This window comes from Natrix helvetica, assembly GCF_964273705.1.
Source record: "Natrix helvetica genome assembly, chromosome: 12".
NCBI lineage: Eukaryota > Metazoa > Chordata > Lepidosauria > Squamata > Natricidae > Natrix > Natrix helvetica.
The window spans coordinates 796,768-817,138 of record NC_138556.1 but is presented as its reverse complement, the minus strand read 5'-3'; the positions used below and the strand labels follow the sequence as shown (position 1 = coordinate 817,138).

Genomic DNA, 20,371 nt, shown 5'->3' with positions numbered 1-20,371 from the left:
CGACTGCGGGAGGATGGCTTCAGCTGCTTCCGGTGCTCCGGAGAATCACCAGTGGCCTCGTTTAATGGCAGCGAAGCCGGGGATCATTCAGCCACTGATGCCACACCCAAAATGGCCACCACCTCATGCCCACCCAAGATGGCCACGGTCAACAATCCGATCGCTCTGAAGCCTGCTAGTGTCGCGTGGAGCTCTCTCTGAGCTGCTGAACCTCCTGCTGGAGCAGCCGCTCCCACTGAGCTGCAAATCCGGAGCCTGCCACCGCCAAATTAACAGGGACCGGGCAGGACTCCCTGTGGCAATCAGGGTGGAGACAGTTGCCGAGCCGGCTTCCACTCCCCTCAGGGACAACGGGCAAAGGCCCTTATTACAGCCAGCAGCTCAATTTGTTTGGGAAATTTAGAAACTAGCCAATTATCCAAATTATAGAAAATGTCCTTAGACCGGAGCCAAATGGTCTGCTTGGACCAAAGTCTGCTTGGACCAAAGACTTAAGGAAGCTGGGGAGTCAGGGGAAGGAAGAGGCATGGCAAAGAACTTCCCTCAGTCTTTGGACCAATCAGGCTGTCATGATACCCACGCATAGCCCCTCCCGCATCACACACTGGAAAACATGTGATTTTCAATTTGAAATTCATTCATAATTTCAAAAATGTTTCTATTCCATGCCGTGGTACCTATGCCCAGGTACAGCCAAGCGCTGGAGAGATTAAGGCAGTTCAAAGGTGTATAAAGATTTACTGCAAGCTTAAGCTCTCTACAAGAATCTGAGCTACTAACGGTCAAGGGAAATGAGCAGGAGTTAAGAAAGGTATTCCTAAGTCCAGGTGGGCTGGACTTAGGCCTCTTGTGGATGCTCAGGGACTCATGATTGATGATGCATTTGAGCCTTTCCTCAGGACCGGACTGGTAATCTCCTACAGATGCACTGTTACTGGACTGCAGCCTTAGGCCCAAACCTAAGATCACTTGCTTTGGGGCTGGCTTGTAGTCAATCCCCACAAAGCCCTGCATTTCAGCAATATTTCCCCTTTGAAGACCCCACTGAGGCCATTCTCCATCTCAAGCTAAGCCTTTTAGTAGCAGCGACACATGGTGCCCAATTACTTGCCCTTCTGTCCTCCTTTCCTACGCAGGGACATCCCTCCTCTCATTTTTATCCCACTCCCCACTTCTTGCTCTTCATCAATTTTGTTGGCATTTTCTAGGCGTTTCTAGCTAAGGGCAGTCTCCCTGAGATGGCTCTTGGGGGATAGCAATAGCCCAAACCACCCCAAGCCATCACTCAATCAAAGAAAGAAAGGGGACAGTCTATGAGACAGTTCCATGCTCTCGGTCTGATCTACCTCACAGGGTTATTGCTGCGGTGAAACATAGGCCTTGCACTGTCTTTAGATATAACTGTATACCAATAAAAAGAAAAACCAAGCCCCTTTATTAGAACTGCCCTGGGACCCCCTTCTCAGTTCCATGGGGCGGTGGGCAAACAAGCTGCTTAGACCACCAGGATGAGGAGACACATGGGAACATGGTGGCCCAACATCTCTTTAAAGATCAAGCCACACCCGGAAAGGACAGTGGCGATTCTGACCACAGCCATCAACTCTGACAACTGCGAAGGGAACAGGAGCAGCAGGAGCAGCTCAGCAAGTGATGCGAACGGACACTGCCGTTTTTCTGGAGTGCAACAAGGGGAAGCCTTAGCGATTGAAAGACCCCCCCAGCCAGTAGTGGAATTCAGCAAAGCTGCTGAAAGGGGGAAGCCAGACTTACATCTTTGGGCTTCATCTGTATCTTGGTTGGACTGATGAACACCACCCTGAATTTCATCCAACCACAGGACGGCCGTTTCGTCCTGATTTTCCTGAAAGAAAAAGAAAAGGTCAGTGCCGGCTGTCCCATGAAGCCCAACACCCCTGCTCTCCCTCAACAGGGGCAGAAACAAAGGTGCTCTTGCTCACAATCCGAGGCTTCAATTAGAAAAACAAAAGCTTATGGCACCACAAGCAACAGGGCTCAGATTCCAAGAGCCAGTCATGTGCCCAGGCTGCAGAACTGGGGAAGGGCAGAGAGCTCCAGTAGCTGCAGAAAGGCTGGGGGGGGGGGAGATATATAGAGGCTGACCCAAATCATGTAAATACCAACTACAGCCTATCCTCAAACACACACAGACAAGCACATCCACTTACCTCCCAATTTCTCCCCCAGAAAGATCAGAGGGAACTGCCCCATTTGGCTACCTTGTGAGCCACCGCAGTCCTCCCCAAAAGGGGGAAGGGAAGCACCCCCAAAAGACTATTCCCCTCTCATCTACGAGTGCATGTCCTTCTCTCTCTTCCACAGGAGCATCATGCAGAGAGACGCATCTGTTTGCTTTGACCTCACCCATCCTTTTGGCACAATGTATAACTTGCCCTGGCCAACTCGCCACAGCCGTCTCACTGTGGCCAACTTGCCATGGAACAATTCCACGCAAGAAAGCTCAATGCAATGTTCTTCACTGCTGTTTCAACGTTATTGCCATTTTTGTGGGAATGGATAAAATGAAAATGACATCAAAGAAACAGTGGCAGGTAATATTTAATGCACTGAGTTATCCCACATGGAGTTTTCCCACGGCGAGTTGTCCTTCCTTTTGGTCTTCTCAAGCACGGAGAAGGATTCCCCTGATGGTTGAGTCTGATGGGAATTTTCTTTCTGGCAGACAACTTTTTCTTCCCCCAGCAATTTCCATCACTAAGCAATGGTGATGCAATTTAGGACCACACTGCTTAGCAATGGGAATTCCTATCCCGATTGCCTTGAGTCAAGGAATACATGTTCAGCAAAGAAACCTGCACAGGGATGTATGTAATCTGGAAGTTGGTCAACAGATTAGATGTAAATTACAGTAGATTTAAATTGAATTAACTCAATAAAACAGCAGTAAAGCCTGACAAAGGACTTCCCAGTCAAAGGAAGAGGCCTTCAGAAGACACTTTGCTCTGCTGTAATCATTCCCTCACCTGGGCTTTCTCCCTCTTTGCACGGAGCAGCACATCCTGATAATGTTGTGCTACTTTGGGGGTTACTCCTTCCAATTTTGCTGCGGGGGTCTGCAAGGCCTGCAAGGTCTTTCTGGCATCTCCTTCATCCAAAGCCTCATTTATGAGTCCAATGGCTAAAATCCCTGGAACAAAGATAAGAGAAAGGCAGAATCCCAACGAGTTTATACAGGGGAAACAATGCAGCACCTGTTACAACCTTCCATTCCTTGCCCTCTAATGGTGTATCCACCATAAGGCTGTTTAATCAATTAAATATTTAAATCTTTCAGGTCACATTCTCCTTCTTCCTTAGGGAAAGGAAGACCATGAACACAGGCTTATACCAAGGTTACTGATATTTAAGGAGCTAAGGGATTATGTATTGGCCCACCTAAAAGGCAAATCACTATGCTGTCTCTTCTAAAATACCTTCTAGAAATTTTCTGAAGACATTTTAGCTACAATTGTGCAAGAGAAGTCACAGGATCATAGGGCTGCAAGGAACCTCAGAGGTCTTCTAATCCAACCCCACTCAAGCAGGAGACCTTATACAAATAGTTGTCTAGTCTACTTTTGAAAACCTGCAGGGATGAAGCAGCCACAACTCCAGAAGGCTAGCTGTTCCATTGATTGATTGATTTTGCTATTAGAAAATTTCTTACTTCTAGGTTGGATCCCTCTTTAACAAATTTCGCCCTATTACTTCTTGTCTTACTTTCTGGTGCTTTGAAGAATAAGTCAATCACCACTCCTCTGGGACTGCCCCACAAATACTGGAAGACAGTTATGTTCTCCCTAATCCTTATCTTTGATAGGCTAGATATACCTAGTTCCCTCAGCTGTTCATCATATGTTTTAGCTTTCAGACCCTTTATCTTTTTTTAAAAGTATTTTTATTTGACATTTTCCAAATATTAAAATCACAATTACACTTTTACAGCTTTCTATTATCGGTATTTCTTTTTTCTGATTTCGGGTTTTCCATTTTCCATTCTATTACCTTATTCATATTCTTTGTTTCATCCTTTCTCATTTTTACAATATTTACATCTATATACCATCTTTCCATCTCTATTGCTTTCTAAGTATATGGCATCTCTTTTCATTGTGTTTGCTATGTGTTCCTTATGCATTGATTTTACATCTCTTTTCGAGCCACTTATACCACTTATTCTATATCTTGTAGTACTCTGTTTCCTCTCTATCTCTTAGTTCCATCGTTAGTTTGTCCATTTCTGAGCACTGTAGCACCTTTTTATGATTTCTGCATTTGAGGGAATGGTTTTTAGTTTCCAACTTTGGGCAAATGATTTCCAGAAACATTTCAGACTTCAGGAACCATTTGCACCACTCAGGTGACCCTGAGGACACAGATAAACCTCCAAGTGCTCCAACAACCCTCTAAAAAGAAGCAAATGACCAGCTGTCTGCAAGGACTATAAATCCTTCCATTCCCCACCATCCAAGCAGAGCTGAAGAAGCTTTTTGGATGAGAAGGGAAGTGTCTTCAAAGAAAAAAACAGAAAGTCCAGTTGCCTCCTGAAAAAGCCCCTTTGGGACAACCATGACCTGGATGACTGAGAATCTCCATAGACTCTTCCTTTGTTCCACCATACTATGAGCATCAGTACACAGCCACATAGAAGCAAGCTGCCAAAGAGTAAGGGCTTAGAAGCTGAAAGGAAAGGTCCACGATTCTGCCATGGGCAAAGCCATCTCTCCGCTGACAGGATGCCTTTTGCATCAAACTTCCTCATTTACAGCTAAAGTGAGAAGGAGCAATTGTGGCCAAATCATCTTCTATTGCTCTGCTGATTCAGTTTGGAATGGAGATGGAAAATAGTTTTGTCTGAAAGTTTGGACACCGGCAATTGATCAGTGCTAACCCTGTTTTTATGGCAATGAACTGCATTGGTATCAAATGAGCATCATGATCTGGAGGAAAAAGATGCAAATAGAATAGAATAATAGAGTTGGAGGGGACCTTGGAGGTCTTCTAGTCCAGGGGTCACCAACCTTTCGGACCTCAGGGACCACTACATTCATAATTTTAAATCCCACAGACCACTAGTATGAATTTTACAAAAAGATAAATAGTATTTAGTGCAATATAAAAATGCAAATAATTGTTCTGTGGACCACCATAATTTTCTTGCGAACCACCAGTTGGTGACCACTGTTCTATTCCAATCCCCTGCCCAGGCAGGAAACCCTACACCACTTCAGACAAACGGTTATCCAATCTTTTCTTTAAAACTTCCAGTGTTGGAGCATTTACAACTTCTGGAAGCAAGTTGTTCCACTGATTAATTATTCTGTCAGAACATTTCTCCTTAGTTCTAGGTTGCTTCTCTCCTTGATTAGTTTCCACCCATGGCTTCTTGTCCTGCCTCAGGTGCTTTGGAGAATAGCTTGACTCCCTCTTCTTTGGGGCAGCCCCTGATTATGAATAGGAACAGGAACAGGGTGGCCACTCAGAATAACTTGATCGATTGGTTTCTCCAAACACAGCAAAGGCTAATTTCTCATAAGCAAAAAAAGGTTGCCTCTCTCTGTCCAACGTATCCCCAACTGGGCCACACTTTTGCAAACAACTGCAAAATCTGGACACACAGGTGGATTCACAGGCAGCATTGTATAACACATATTGTATTTTTGTGAAATGTAACTGTAGTTATGACAACATTAAGCCACTAACCATTTTATAAATATTATATAGTAGCTGTGTTTAGCATGACACTTAACTAAAAAACCTAATTTATGGCTTTGCGTGCTTCAGAAACACCAACATTCCTTCTTAAAAAGCAAAGTACTGTAACTGGGCCTACAGTTACAGAATCTTAACTTCCAAACACGAAGGCTGGATGAAAAACCATCTTGAGAAAAATGAGAAACAGATGCAGAGTCTACTTTCTATTCTGAATTGTGTCAGAAGGGTTTATCCCTAGAACTGAGGCTAATTCATCTAAAGCCACTCAAGAAGATCCTTACTGGATTTTACAAGGGAACCAACCATCTTGGGAAGGTTGCCATTCCTGGATGCTGCAAGCTAGGAAACTCAATGGAAGCCCAACTCTCCCCACCTTTCCCTAATTTGAGTGAATGGACACTTACTCTCATGTTCTTCATGTACCACAATATTCACATGGTCAATACGTGACTGGATGTCATTCCATGTCAGGAACTCAGTTCCCTCACTTTGCATCTGAGCCTTCAGCTTGAACAATTCATCAATGTACCTGTTTATGCCAAAATACAAGATGAGACTTCAAGAAGCACAACTGAAGATATGAAAACACAATACAAATACTCAATCCCAAAATAATTATGCCTGGGAAAAGAATGTTTACTTTCCTAGTCCAGGAGTAACATATAGCTTTAAACCTCTTGCTGATAATAATACTCTTATGATCTCAATGTCAAAACTCAGTGGCAACCACCCAGACTCTAGGGGTGCAACTTCATAATATTGTGCAATAGGAAAAGGACATGCCAGCCTTTGGACTGGCTCTCAGTAACAAAAAGAGCAAAAGTGCCCAAAGGTACTAGTGCTGCTAGTGTTTTACTATCACTCCCCATGTTGTGTCAAACTAGCTGTCTTTTATTATCAGACAGCTTTTCCCCTTAAATCGCTTCCAACCAACTTGACATTCTTGACTGTCAGGCTTGCCATCACCCAGGCATCCTGCCATCAAAGGCTGGGGGGGGGGGCATGGGAGGGATGAACAAATGGGGAATAAGCCTGCGTCAGTATGTGATGGGAAATGACAGCTTAACGAAGAACAGAGACACTCAGAACCAGTTTGTACCAGAGCTCAAGGCCCTGAACCCTTAGAAGGAATGTGGTTTCCCCCAAAAACTCAGTCTTCTCAGAACACCTAGGGAAACAACAAGGGATCGGATTGAGGAAGGTCTTATATTGACCATCATCTGGCAAATGAATATTTCGGATGTCTGAATGGGTATGGATCGTGAGAATAAGGTTCTTATGTGGAGGAATTGGAGCCGTGAAGACTCCCAGGGGAAGAGAAGAGGAAGAAAAAAGGATTGGTGAACCAACTGATCTCAGAGGGAAACCAGAGGCCAATTATAGCCAGGGGTGCCAGTTAGAAATGACAGCTTAGGCAGCCATAGTTGGCTGAGGCACTGGCTGGACAGATGCGTTAACAGAAGATCGACCTTATTCCTCTCACGTCAAAATCTGAAGAGAATCGGAAGCCTCCTGAGCGCTCTGCAACCCCTTCCAATGGAACCAGGGGTTGCGTGGACAGCGCCCTCCAGTGCACAGCCTGGAGCCTCCCCTTTAACCAGCCAGTGGCTTGGGGGCTCCCCAGTAACGCCACAAGCCTGGCTTGTGCAAAGAAGGCGGCTTTAACAACAGAGAGACGCAGGGAAGACAGGTGGAAGGAATCACAAGTGGGAAAAAGGCTAAAGACAAATTTAAAGTAACCAAAAGAGCCTCGAAACCAATGGAGAGTCAAAAAAGTGCTCCTTCTGGACTGAAGACTGAGGTTAATCTGGGGATAGAGGGAGTGGCCTCAAAATTACCTCAGTCTCTGGGCAAATGGGCGGTGATAATATCCACATGTGACTCCTCCCACACTTCGCTTCTGAGACAAGGGAGGCACAAAGATGGAGCACTATAGAACATGAGGCCTTGGTGACAGTTACCCATGTCCAATGAGGAAGGAATGACCCTCCCTTAATCAACTACTCCAATGTGCTCTACCTGGGGCTCTCTTTGAAGACTACTCAGGAGGGGCAGTTGGTGCAGAATATGCCCCAGGAGGAAGATGGAAGTTATCAGATGCTTTCCAATTCAAAGCATTACTATGGTAGTTTTATGCTAGAAATCCCTTTACAGCATGGAGCATGACTTACTGGCCGGATTGTGCACTTGAAGCAGAACTGGTCCCAGGCTGGTTCACAACTGGGATGCTGAGATGTGAGATCAGAAGAGGGAGGGCAGAGGGCAATGTTTCCTCTTACTAGGACCATGATTCCTACAGTCTACAAGTGACCCTCTCCGGGGTGATAATATGGTCACCCAGCAGAACTGACCTCTGGGAGTTTTCATCCTCAACATTGGTTAGGCCTATCACAGAACTGCTCAGCTGCTTCCAAACCATGCTCTTGTCCCCCGAGTCCAGGGCTCGGTTGATCAGGGCCACTGAGGAGAGCATTTCCACAGCCACCGACAGCTCTGGGTGTGTGAGTTTATCCTGAAAACAGAGAGGACATATGAGGGCCATCCTTGTTACAGTTTAGTAAAGAGAATTCTCTCTCACATTAGATCGGTTCAGCAACTCTTTTGTTAATTTTAGTTCCCTTTTTTATGAGAGGAGAAATGGGGAGAAGAAACACTAAGTGGACAATCCTGACACATCTACAGCCCTTGAAGTCTGTGCTGCAGACCCCTCTCCTCTCCTTTCTCCTCCCAACTGCCATGAGCTTCCTGCTAAGAAGTCCTTAGCCCCTCTGGCCTGGCAGGGGCCTTCTCCGAACAGGGAGATGTCTCTCCAGGAACAGCTACAGAATTCTCCCAGAGGGCAGGCGGAATGGACACCTGCAATTACCAGAAAAGGAAGGCTAAAACTTCATTATTTGGGGGCTGGGGGGGGGGGGGAAGCAGACTGAATCTGAAGTAGGGTTCCTGGCTTCTGTCCCATTCTCCTGCTGCTCAGTGACCATCAGCTGTCCATAATGGCAGCTGTGCCTGGATTACAATCAAGATACTGTAAGAGCAATGCTTGCCCATGCTTGCTCTGGGGAGTCTGCAGGCTTTGGGGCTTTGCAGCTTCCTTTTGTTCCCACCTCCAAGGGTGGCAGTGAGGGTGAAAGAGGTGGGAGGATGGCGAGGGCAAAACATTCAATTACTGGGAAGGGATGTTGAAGCCTCTCCCTCCACCCAGCGATTCTGGGCCCATTGAGCAAAGGGGGGAGGTGTGTCTCAGGGGTGGGTTGTTGCTGGTTCGTAACCTGCATGCGCGCGCATTTCAATGTAAATTGTTTTGCCCACATGCAGAACAACGTCACTAAAATCCAAAATGGCGGCGGCCAAGCGGCAGCGAGGGAACCGTTTTGGGGGCGTGGCAGGACTGGGTCTCTGCTGGTTCTGCGACCCAGGCCTAAATTCCACGACCAGTTTGGCCGAACCGGCAGCAATCCACCTCTGGTGTGTCTCCAGCACACCAACTACTGCAGTAATAAGGGTGCTCCCTGGTTGACCATGTCTCAAAGTGTCAGGAAGAGACTTTTGCAGGAGTCCCTGGAAATGCAGGCAGACAACCACTGAGGCTTCTTTTTTCTATCTGCTTATTAAATGGCTCGATTGCTGCTGCCAAAGTGTCCTCAGTCTTAAGATGTCTCACCTTTCTGCAAGGAGGATTTCTCTGAACCTTCACCCCTTTCAGGTGTAGTAAAGCTTTTGACCCGAGACAGGAAGTCCACCACCAAATGTAGCTTTAGCTCCCCATCTGCCATCCCAACTTTCCCGCCTAATATGAGCTCCGGATTAAAAAAAAACCCAAAACCATCTCCTCCTGCAGACAGCCTAGGTGGAGAGTGAACATCAGGGAAAGCCAAACTCTTGAACCCTCGTTTTGGAAGAAAAAAGAAAAACCTTTGACTAGTGCCAGTGACTTATCCTCATGTTTTAAAACCATTTCCCTCTAAAAATTGAGGGGAAAGAAATATTCTGAAAGAAATTCACAAGATAGGCTGCTGGGTGACACAAGGAGTAAAGAAACTGAGAAAATCTCAACCATTTTACAACAGGCCCAGATGTTGTGGACAAATAAATCTTAGAGGCAGACAAAGCCAAATGCAGGCTGGTTTTCCCAGAAACGTCTTCAGTTAAAACTCCACCTATGAACCGACTCCAGAGAATGATGAAGTGGTCCGTTGGACAGACGACTAATGGAACAGCTTCTTTCCCAGGACTGCTGGGAACACCTATTTATTATTGCCACTTAAAACTGCATCCAGGTTGGCTTCTCATCATGTGGTCACACCAGATAAACCTGGATGAAAACATGCGCCTCTTCCATCCACAAACGTACAATGGCTGTCTAGGCATTTAAGGGCAGTTGACGGGGGAACCTCAGAGCATGAGCCATTTACTTACATCTGGACTCTGTTGCTGTAGGGTGGCCAGTTCTTTCTGGTACAACTCAGCAGCAAAAGGATAAACTGGAGGCAGCTGGGCCTCGGGATTCATCAACTCCACCACGGTTTTCTCAGAAAGGCCATTATGGATGGCCACGTTGATCTGTTCCACTGCTGCCAGCTCTGATGGGACAAAACAGAGAGACCCAGCCTCAGGAGCAGAAAATACCCCTGCCTTGGTTCACGCTGCTCCGGGCTTACACAACCCATACTCCCATACAAGCAGGGAGCATAAAGCAGCATGATCCAACATTTCTATCCTGAAAACAATATACCTCTGTTTACAATTTAGGATTAAATTGTAGATTTATTGCAAACAACTAGAAAGCCATGCTCATAAGGTTCTGGATCTAGCAGCAGCAGATACAGGTAGTCCTCGACTTACGACCATAATTGAGCCCAAACTTTCTGTTCTAATTGAGATATTTGTTAAATGAATTTTGTCCCCTTTTACAGCCTTTCTTGCCGTATTGTGAGAATCATGGCCATTGTTAGGTTAAGAAGACGGTCGTTAAGTGAAGCAGGCTTCCCCCTTGATTTTGCTTGTCAGAAGGTCGTAAAAGGGGATCACGTGACCCCAGGACATAGCAACGGTCATAAATATGAGTCAGCTGTCAAACATCTGAATTTTCACTCTTTGAAAGGAATCGGGTGGTAACCATTTGTTCTCCTCTCATTCTAGAGCAGCAGGAAAACAAGGATTTCAGTTGCAGGAGAAAAGCTTTCCTCAAGATGGATGGTTGTCATAACAACATGCTGAATTTATGAGTTAAATCACTCCTGAAATAATCAGACATTGTCTTAACTGCTGATTGCTTAACTGTTGGCAAACAAAAAAGGGTTTAAATTAGTGGTCAACAATATTCACCTTTGATTTATCAAGGGCCGGAAATAAAGAAGAGTGTCCTGAGATCTTTCTCATTACACACAAATGTTGCACTTGAAACATAACATTAATTCAAAAGGCTGCTGCAAGTAAAAAAAAAAAAGCTGTGTTACTCAATTCCTGGCTGAAGCAATTTTGTGAGATTCATATGCAGTCTTTCCTTTGGGGGTTGTATATATTTCCCTCCATAACCATAAGCCTGTGAGGGAGCTCGGGCTGAGAGTGGACTTGGCTTTCCCAGTGCTTATCCCATGGAAATTACGAACTGAAGCGCTTAAGACTTTTATAGCCTTTTTCTGTTTTGAAGATCGAGCTACCTTCTTAAAAGGCTCAGCAACTGCCTATGTGTAGGTAGCCTGTGTCAGGAAACAGACGTCACAAACCTAACCAACAACTGTTTAGAAGGATCAGGTATTTATTTACCTGTGGAATTTTCATCTCCTGATGAATTTGCGGTCTGCTATATCTTGAATCGGTATATAGCAAAAAAATTGTTTTATTTTTGACAAAAAAGTCTTAACCATTGGAAGGGGCTTAGGCAGAATCCAGGACTCGAGCTCTCTCTAAATGTCAGCCCCAGATTTAAATTCCAGAGATCTACATCTTGTTCTTTCAAACTAAGAAACATTTAGCTGGTGTCTTCCTGGCCTTGGAAGATGGAAACAATTCTGTCAGCCTGAGAATTGTTAGCTTCCAGCTTAGCAGATTGATTTATGTGACCATCTGTCACAAATACGTGAGTGTCTATGAACGTTCTCAATGATCCAGGTCACGGTGGCCCCACAGGATCTTTTCAGAAGCTTCTTCAGCTCGGCTGAATGGTGGGGAATGGAAGGACTTACTGTAAGTTCCTCAGCAGACATCTGGCTGTTACACTCTGAAGGAGTAAGATTGACCGTCAGAGTGCTAACTGCCAGATGGTTGCAAAGAGTATAAATCCTTCCATTCCCCATCATTCAGTGAGAACTGAAGAAGCTTTTTGGATGAGAAGTGAAATGTCTTCAAGGAAAAAACCAAGGAAGTCCAGTTGCCTTTTGAAAGAAAACACCTATGGTATACGACATAAGGTGCAGCCCAGTGGAATCCTTTCCTCTTCAGCTCCTCTTGCGTTGATTAGAAAAACGGAGGAGTGTACCAATCAAGTTCCCAGAGTCTGGAGCTTCATTCCAACATCTGCAAAGTCCACGGTGATTCAGTTGTAGCCATTGATCGCTGTGCTACTTCTATAGGTAGGGCAGCATAATTGTCACTGGAGTTGGTCAGTTTCAAATGAAGTGAGTTATTTCCCCTTTGGCAAATAACTCACTTCACAAGGCAACAGGTACAGTTGGCATGCATCTGTTTGAATTCTTTGCAGCAGAATCACCAACTCATATGCAAGTATCCCTTGCCTTCTTTTAAGGAACACTTGCATCCTGACTGTCCTTTATGGAGTCTTGGTCCTGTTTTGTGTTCTGTAGTATCCCTCGAATACTTGGGAGCCCACCTCATCTGCAAGGCCCTGAAAGCTATATCTGAACTCCACCACTAGAGATTATCTTCTCCATCTCTTGCTTCTGGTGATTATTCTCATCCGCTGGGATTGCTCTTCTATCTGATGTTTTTTCCTTCTCTTACATAATGCTGCTTACAGCATTAAGTGTGGCAGGCCTAAAGGTCCAATGCAAAAAATGGCTTCCGGGCTGACAATAAACTGACTCTGAACTCTGAATGATCTTTCTCATCAGGCCATGAAGAACGGCCTTTTGCTGCTCTAAATTTACGATGTTTTCTTCAAGGACTGCTCTGGCACATGTTGCAAATATTTATCAAATTGTTTTCCAGTAGTAAGATAAACATGGAGTGCAGGTCTCAATTGCAGATTCCTATTTGATCATCTTCATTTTTGTTTCTATAGGTTCCACCAATGGAAGCACTTTTCATTTCTTCTTGTTCTTTTCTCTGGCTAGCATTTATAAATGTGGCCTGCATCTAGCTGAACTATCCAGGGAAATAATTCACCTCCTCCCTGCAAGTGCCTTAGTCCAGAACAGGCATGGACCTGGAAACAGTGAATTCATACACAGTTTTGCAACCCTGTAGCATGAAATGGGTCAAAATAGGCCATCTTCTCTCAGATTATCTGCAGTTGAGAAGCCACCACCTTCAATTGCTTTATCCAGCTCTGCACAGCTGAAGAATGACCGATATTTGCCCACTTGGGGGGATGCAACAGAAATCTTTAAAAGTGGTTTGTGCCTGTCAGGCATGCCTCCTTCAATATCCAAGAAAGAAAAACCTCAACTCCATGTTAATAGAGATAAAGTACTTATACTAGATATTGTGAAAGCAGCTAAAAGGAAAGCAAGATCTGAGCCAGAAAGGCGAGAACATATACATATCAAACGTTTACCCAGCACCCTCCCCCCAATTCCCCAACCCAGTGTCCAATCTGCAACTCCCTAAGGCAGTGATGGCGAACCTATGGCAATCATTAATCAGGGCACACGAGGCGCTGCCCTGTCAGCTGGCCAATGCGCATGCGCGCGCTGGCCAGCTGAGTTCATCCTTTTTTAAAGTCATTTTTCACCCTCCCCAGGCTCCAGAGGCTTTATAGGAGCCTGGGGAGGGCGAAAATAGCCCCACCGCCCCTCGGAGGACCTCCAGAGGCTTCATGAGCCTCTTGATGGTCCCTGAAGCCTTTGGAGCGCTTAAAACGACCCTCCGAGCAAATAGGAAGTGACTCCCGGTTTGCTCGGAGGGTCGTTTTGACTGCTTCAGAGGCTTCAGGGAAGCCTCCTGAAGGTCCCTGAAGCCTCCGGAGGGCTTCCCGGAGGCTTCCCCATGCTCCTATAAAGCCTCTGGAGCCTGGGGAGGGCGAAAAAAGCATGCAAAAATGGGGGAGGTCACGCCTGTAGTGCACGCATGCACACTGGGGGGTCACGCATTGCATTATGGGTGTGGCACCCCTGCACATGACCCCCTGCCCTCCCCCCACTTATGGCACGCGAGCCAAAAAAGGTTCGCCATCACTGCCCTAAGGTGTCATGTGGGGTGCATCTTCAAACAGCCTCATCAAGTTGGTATGTGAGACAGTTGGCCTTGACGAAGTCCAAACATCAGCCACCAGCATGCACAGAAGATGGTGAGAACAAGACTCCCCCAGTACAATATTATTCCCTTCCCCAATACCAAGCCCCCACCCCGGTTCCTATGGCAGCCGATAGTAAGCAAGCATAGCAAAGCAGCCGTAAGCAAGTAACCAAAACAGAGGCTGACATCCAGCCCTCCTTCAGAAAGAGATATCATCCCTGCAGGAAAAGACAGAGGAAAAACAATACAAAATAACAATATAGTATATACATCTATTAACCAAATACTGAATGTGACCCCTATGTTTTCTGGAATCCAAAATTTCTTTAACTTCAAAATGTTGCTCTCCCTCAATAAGAAGAGGGACCGGAGATGAAGGTTGAGGCGGACGAAAGGAAGAAGTATGCTCTGGTTTCAACAGGTTCACATGAAACACAGGATAAATTCTGCTAAGGTTTTTCGGCAGGTCCAACTTCACCAATACCGAATTTATGAGTTTTACAATGGGGAACAGATTTACGTACTTCAGCCCCAACTTCTTCAACTTTTGGGTGGTTTGCAGAAACTTGGTGGACAAAAACACTCCACCCCCAACTTGGTACTCTTTCAGCTTAACCCTTCTCTTATCCGCTTGTTGTTTGTGAGCCTGGTGCATCGCATTTAATGCTTTGCGGGTCATGGGCCAAAACTGCCAAAGTTGATCACTCCATTCAGACAAGTACAAAATTTGCGGTTTCTCCTGAGACAATTCAGGAATTGGCACAAAGTCCTGACCGAACACAACTTTAAAAGGGGCCATGCCAGTACTGCTGTGTACCGAATTATTGTACGCTACCTCTGCGTGTGGTAACCCTTCAGCCCAATTATCCTGTTGATAATTGATGAAACATCGGAGGTACTGCTCCAAAACCGAGTTAGTCCGTTCACAAGCCCCATTAGTCTGAGGATGGTGGGCGGAGCTTAGCCCCTGGGCGGAGCCAATCTATTTCAGGAACTCTTTCCAAATGAGGGAGGTGAATTGGACCCCTTTGTCCGAAATAATGCGTTCAGGCACTCCATGCAACCTATATACATGTGAAATAAACAATTTAGCCAACAACTTCGTTGATGGGATCTTGGAACACAGCACAAAATGAACCTGTTTTTGGAAAACAGATCAGTGATAACCCAAATAACGGTATTCCCCAGACTTTCTGGTAACTCGACAATAAAGTCCATTGATATCTCTTTCCATGGGGCCCCAGGACGGGAAACACTTTGGAGGAGACCCTGGGGCTTCCCCGGTGGTCTTTTTGTGGCCGCATAGCCGGGACAACTGGCTATGTAGGACTCAATATCTTCTTTCAATGAAGGCTACCAAAATTGCCTCTTAATCAGATGCACAGTCTTTACATATCCAAAATGGCCCACCATTCTCGAATCGTGGGCCTGTTGAAGTATGAGAGGCTTCAGGTCAGCCGGAACATACAGTTTAGCTCCTACTCACACCAGTCCATTTTTCATGGTGCATTCATCAGAATGTTCCTTGAACCAGTCATCGGATTCAAGGCCGTCTTTGAGTTTGTTCAGTAGGTCCGTAGTTACATCCATGTCTACTGGGCCTTGGCTCCTAGTAATCATTGGGGCAGCAATATTTCTAGATGGGATGACTGAATGAACTACGCTCAGTTTAGAACTGTTGTACTGGGGAAGCCTAGACAAGGCATCAGCCGTAAAGTTCTCCTCCCCCCCCCCAGGATGTATTTCAGGGTAAAATTGAACTGGTTGAAGTGTTGTGCCCAACACACTTGTTTAGGTGACAGTTTTCGAGGGGTCTTCAACGCTTTTAATTTTTTATGATCAGTCCATACTTCAAAAGGGTGTTTCCTCCAGGAAATGTCGCCATCAAAGCCCATCTAACAGCAAAAGCTTCCTTCTCCCATATGGCCCATCGTCTTTCTCTCTCTGTAAGTTTATGTGAGGTGTAAGCACACGGTTGCAATTTACTGTCAGCGTTGGTTTGAAGTAATACGGCCCCCACCGCCACGTCACTGGCATCAACCTGTACCACGAATGGCGCATCCATATCAGGGTATTTCAAAACTGGTTCTGCTGCAAAGAGTCGCTTTAATTTCTTGAAAGCGTCTTGACACTCCATAGTCCAGTTCAAAGGCTTCCCCGGCCTAGGTTTTACTTCTCCTTTAGATTTTAGAAGATTTGTAATGGGCAAAGCGATGTTAGTGAACGAGGGAATAAATTGACGGTAAAAATATGCAAATCCCAGAAAACTTTGCAATTGCTTGCGGGTGTGAAGAGGCGCCCAATCAGTAACGGCCTGGACTTTTGCCGGGTCCATCTCGATGCCTTTGTGGGAGATACGGTATCCCAGGTAATTGATCTTCTGATAAAATTCACATTTAGACAATTTCGCATAAAGTTCAGCAGCTCAGAGTTTTTTGACGACTGAATTCAAACAGCCTCATCAAGTTGGTGTGTGAGACGGTTGGCCTTGACACAGTCCAAATATCAGCCACCAGCATGCACAGAAGATGGTGAGAACAAGACTCCCCCAGTACAATATTATTCCCTTCCCCAATACCAAGCCCCCACCCCGGTTCCTATGGCAGCCAACAGTAAGCAAGCGTAGCAAAGCAGCCGTAAGCAAGTAACCAAAACAGAGGCTGACAGTGCCATCCCTTAATCTCTGATTTAGGATTGTTGTTCTTGTTACAATTAAGAAAAGCATTAACGTTGGGACTGCATGGAAGAACTTGTAGGACATGGACAGGGGAACAGTTTTCTGCCTAACTCAAAGATGGGTTCACCTCAGGCACTCAGACGTGTGCCCTGAAAATTATTTTATGGGAATCAGAATGCCTTCCAACACCACTACTCACCTGATTTCCCAATATTTTGAAGGGGGAAATGTAAGCAGGCTCTAAATTAGCCCTAACATACTTGAAAAATAAGGACTCCACCCCTGTCCAGGCGAATGACAAAAGCGGCCCAGCTCCTTCTGGGCCCAAAGGTATCTCCCTTGTTCTGTCCCTTAATGTTGAGTTAGGCCTAAAGGACTTACTCTGCTGGTACTGCTGTGCTGCAGCATTGGCCTGATTGATGCCAGCCTGCAACTCCTCCTTTTGCAGAGCTCCATCTCTGCCATCCTGAAAAAGAAAAATGTATTGACTGCCTTTGCCAGGTTAAGGGGGCTCTGCCTAAACTGCCTCTAAGCCAGAACAAAATGAGAAGCTGCAAACAAAGAGGGAAACAGCATCTTCAGCCCTTCAGTATTTCGTCACTACTCTTGTTTCCTTTTCTCCCACGAGGAAATAAATTTGCTTAAGAGGAAGCAGGGACTTTTTCTGGAGCTATCAGCGCAGAGGCATCTCAGAAAAAAATAACTACGGTGCCCTATTGCGGGCACCACCACAGTCAACCCACTGCCAGTACTGATCAGGCGCACAGCCCAGTCCGCATGCCAACATTGTGAACTTTCCCACAGCAGCAGCCCAAGGACAGCTAAAAGCTCCTACCTTTTGCTTTTCTTGTTTCTCATGAAGAAGCTGCTTGAAGTACCAGTCGCTGTTTTCGGGATGCAGCGCACGGAGGCCCAGGGCAGCTGAGGACAAAACCCTATACAAGGCAGCTGCATCTCCTTGGTCCAGAGCCAGATCAATCTTAGCTAAGGCTGAACGTGCTGGAGAAAAAGAAAAGGAAATCTACATGGAAACCAGTCAGGTTTCCCCCTTCATCAAAATGTCCTCCACCAAGAAACCTGAAGATTATTGATAAGTCGCAACTGCCAATATTGAGAGACGTAGCCTGCCTGGAGCAAACAGGGTTGAGATCTAGACACCCGGCCAATTCTACTGCTAAAGTATTTGTAGAAGATGGTTTTAACATACACAATATGTGGAAGCAACATTGAACAGAAAATTGCCTCCACAATGTTGAGGTTTGCCTTGCATCTTGGAAAAACCACCTGGATTTGACCAGCCCTGCCTGTGTGATAGTTTCGAACTAGAACTTTGCCTAATTTATTGTGATTAGCTATGGTTATTCCAATCTTTAAAGATGATGATCCCGGTTTAGTTGAAAATTACAGGTCCATGTCTCTATGTTGCATTATATGCAAAGGCATGGAATCTGTTATAAACCAATTGATTATTCGCCATATGGAGGAAAATATCTTGTTATCCAGCAAACAGTTTGGTTTCAGGAAAAAAATTGTTGTATAATTTACAACTTTTGCATTGTAAAAATATTTGGACTACATGCCTTGACCAAGACAAACCGGTAGATATAATTTACATAGTTTTCTGATTTAGTAGTACATGATAAACTGCTGGAATTCTTATGTTATTTCTGGATGTTTACACAAGTGGTTCCCTGTTTTTTTGTCTAACAGGCTGCAGAAAGTTAAAATAAGGTCAGGGTCTGATCTGGGGTCACCTAGTGGGCAGGACAGTGTCTAAGGACCTCCCCCTTTCCAGATTTATATAATGACTTATGTAATAACTTAAAAGCTCGTGTCTCTTCACTGATGATTTAAAATGATTTAACACTACTGAAAACGACCGTTGACTTACCTGAACGGTCCTTCTATGTGCGCTGCGAGGGGAATCCAAGCATGGGTTAACTTTGTCCATTAGCCTAGAGACTGAGTTATGCAAATTAGATGACCATGCCTCCTCTGCCTGGAATACTCAGTTTTGCACGAAGGACAGCCGTTGGAGAAGTAAGTCAAAGTCAGTCACGACGGCAGTCGGAAGGTATCATTAAGTCACGTCCAGTATAAGTCACGTCCAGAATACGGAAGTCAAAAGTCAAAAGTCACGAGGAGAAGACCCGGACCAGCCCAATCATCGGGCGGGATTGGATTCCCCTCGCAGCGCACATAGAAGGACCATTCAGGTAAGTCAACGGTCGTTCTCCTGTGCGCTGCTTGGGGAATCCAAGCATGGGACATGCCAGAGCAGTTGACCTAAGGGCGGGAAGTAGGCTGGTCAGGACCCGCAGAGGAGGCGAGTACCTGTTGTAGCACACGCCGCCCAAAGGATGCCTCAGCCGAAGCGTAAGAGTCCACTTTGTAGTGCCGAATGAATGGGGATGGCGACGCCCAAGTGGCTGCTCTGCAAATATCCTCAACCGAAGCCTGAGTGGACCAGGCCGCTGTTGTCGCCGCGCTCCTGGTGGAGTGAGGAGTAATACGTCTGGGAACCGGCCGGGATTGAGAGTCATAAGCTAGTGCGATGCAGGCTTTTAACCAACGTCCGATGGTATTGGGGGAAACTTTCTGCCCCATGGAAGAAGGTTGGAATGAGACGAAGAGTGCCTCTGTCCTGCGGAATACAGCCGTGCGCTTCACATAGCGACGAAGGGTCCTCCGAACGTCCAGATGATGCCACTGTCGCTCCTGCGGATGAGAAGGATGCGGGCAAAAGTCTGGGAGGACAAGCTCCTGCACCCTGTGAAACAAGGTATTGACTTTGGGCAGGAAAGATGGATCCAAACGGAGAACCACTCTGTTGGAATGGAAAATGCATAGATCAGACCGAACTGAGAGAGCGGCCAGTTCCGAAACTCTCCTGGCAGAAGTAATGGCCACCAGGAATGCTGTTTTGAGCGTGAGTAGTCACAAGCTGATGGAGCGGATGGGCTCAAAAGGCGAAGATGTAAGCGCCCTAAGTACCAACGGAAGATCCCAGGTAGGATAACGGTGGACAGTTGGAGGCCGGATGTTGGAGGCGCCCTTCAGAAAGGCCTTGACCCACGCGTGTTGAGTTAGCGACCAGGCCCGACCGCCACTAAGGATTGTAGACAGAGCGGCGACCTGACGGCGTAGAGTGTTCGGTGCCAATCCCTTCTCTAGGCCCGATTGTAGAAAATCGAGGACCTGGGGAACTGATGCTCTGGTCGGAACGATGGTATTGCGACGGCACCACCTGCAGAAAGCCTGCCAAGTGGCTTCGTAAATACGAGTAGTGGAAGGCCTGCGGGCCGCCTGAATGGTGTCGATGACAGCGCTGGAGAAATGAAGACTGGTCAGCTTAGCCCGCTCACGTGCCACACAGCTAACTGCAAGAGCTGAGGATTCGGATGAATGAGAGCCCCCTGGTTGAGCTGGATCTGATTGTCCGGGATGCACCAAGGGCGGCTGATGGACAGGTGGATGAGGTCGGCGTACCAGGGACGTCGAGGCCACATTGGCGCCACTAGGAGAACCTCCGCCTGTTCCGAA

The 20,371-nt window shown here is 46.1% G+C and overlaps 1 protein-coding gene across 1 annotated transcript in view; it reads right to left on the bottom strand.

Moving 5' to 3' along the window:
• IQGAP1 (IQ motif containing GTPase activating protein 1) overlaps window positions 1-20,371 on the bottom strand; it is a 116,996-nt gene that overhangs the window by 54,796 nt on the left and 41,829 nt on the right. Inside the window, exons 10-16 of the mRNA XM_081964901.1 lie at window positions 17,664-17,827; window positions 17,210-17,294; window positions 10,153-10,316; window positions 8,088-8,248; window positions 6,141-6,265; window positions 3,006-3,169; window positions 1,774-1,864 (exon numbers count right to left, since the gene is read on the bottom strand). Coding sequence (XP_081821027.1) covers window positions 1,774-1,864; window positions 3,006-3,169; window positions 6,141-6,265; window positions 8,088-8,248; window positions 10,153-10,316; window positions 17,210-17,294; window positions 17,664-17,827 — 954 coding nt within the window. The remainder of the gene's footprint in view (window positions 1-1,773; window positions 1,865-3,005; window positions 3,170-6,140; window positions 6,266-8,087; window positions 8,249-10,152; window positions 10,317-17,209; window positions 17,295-17,663; window positions 17,828-20,371) is intronic.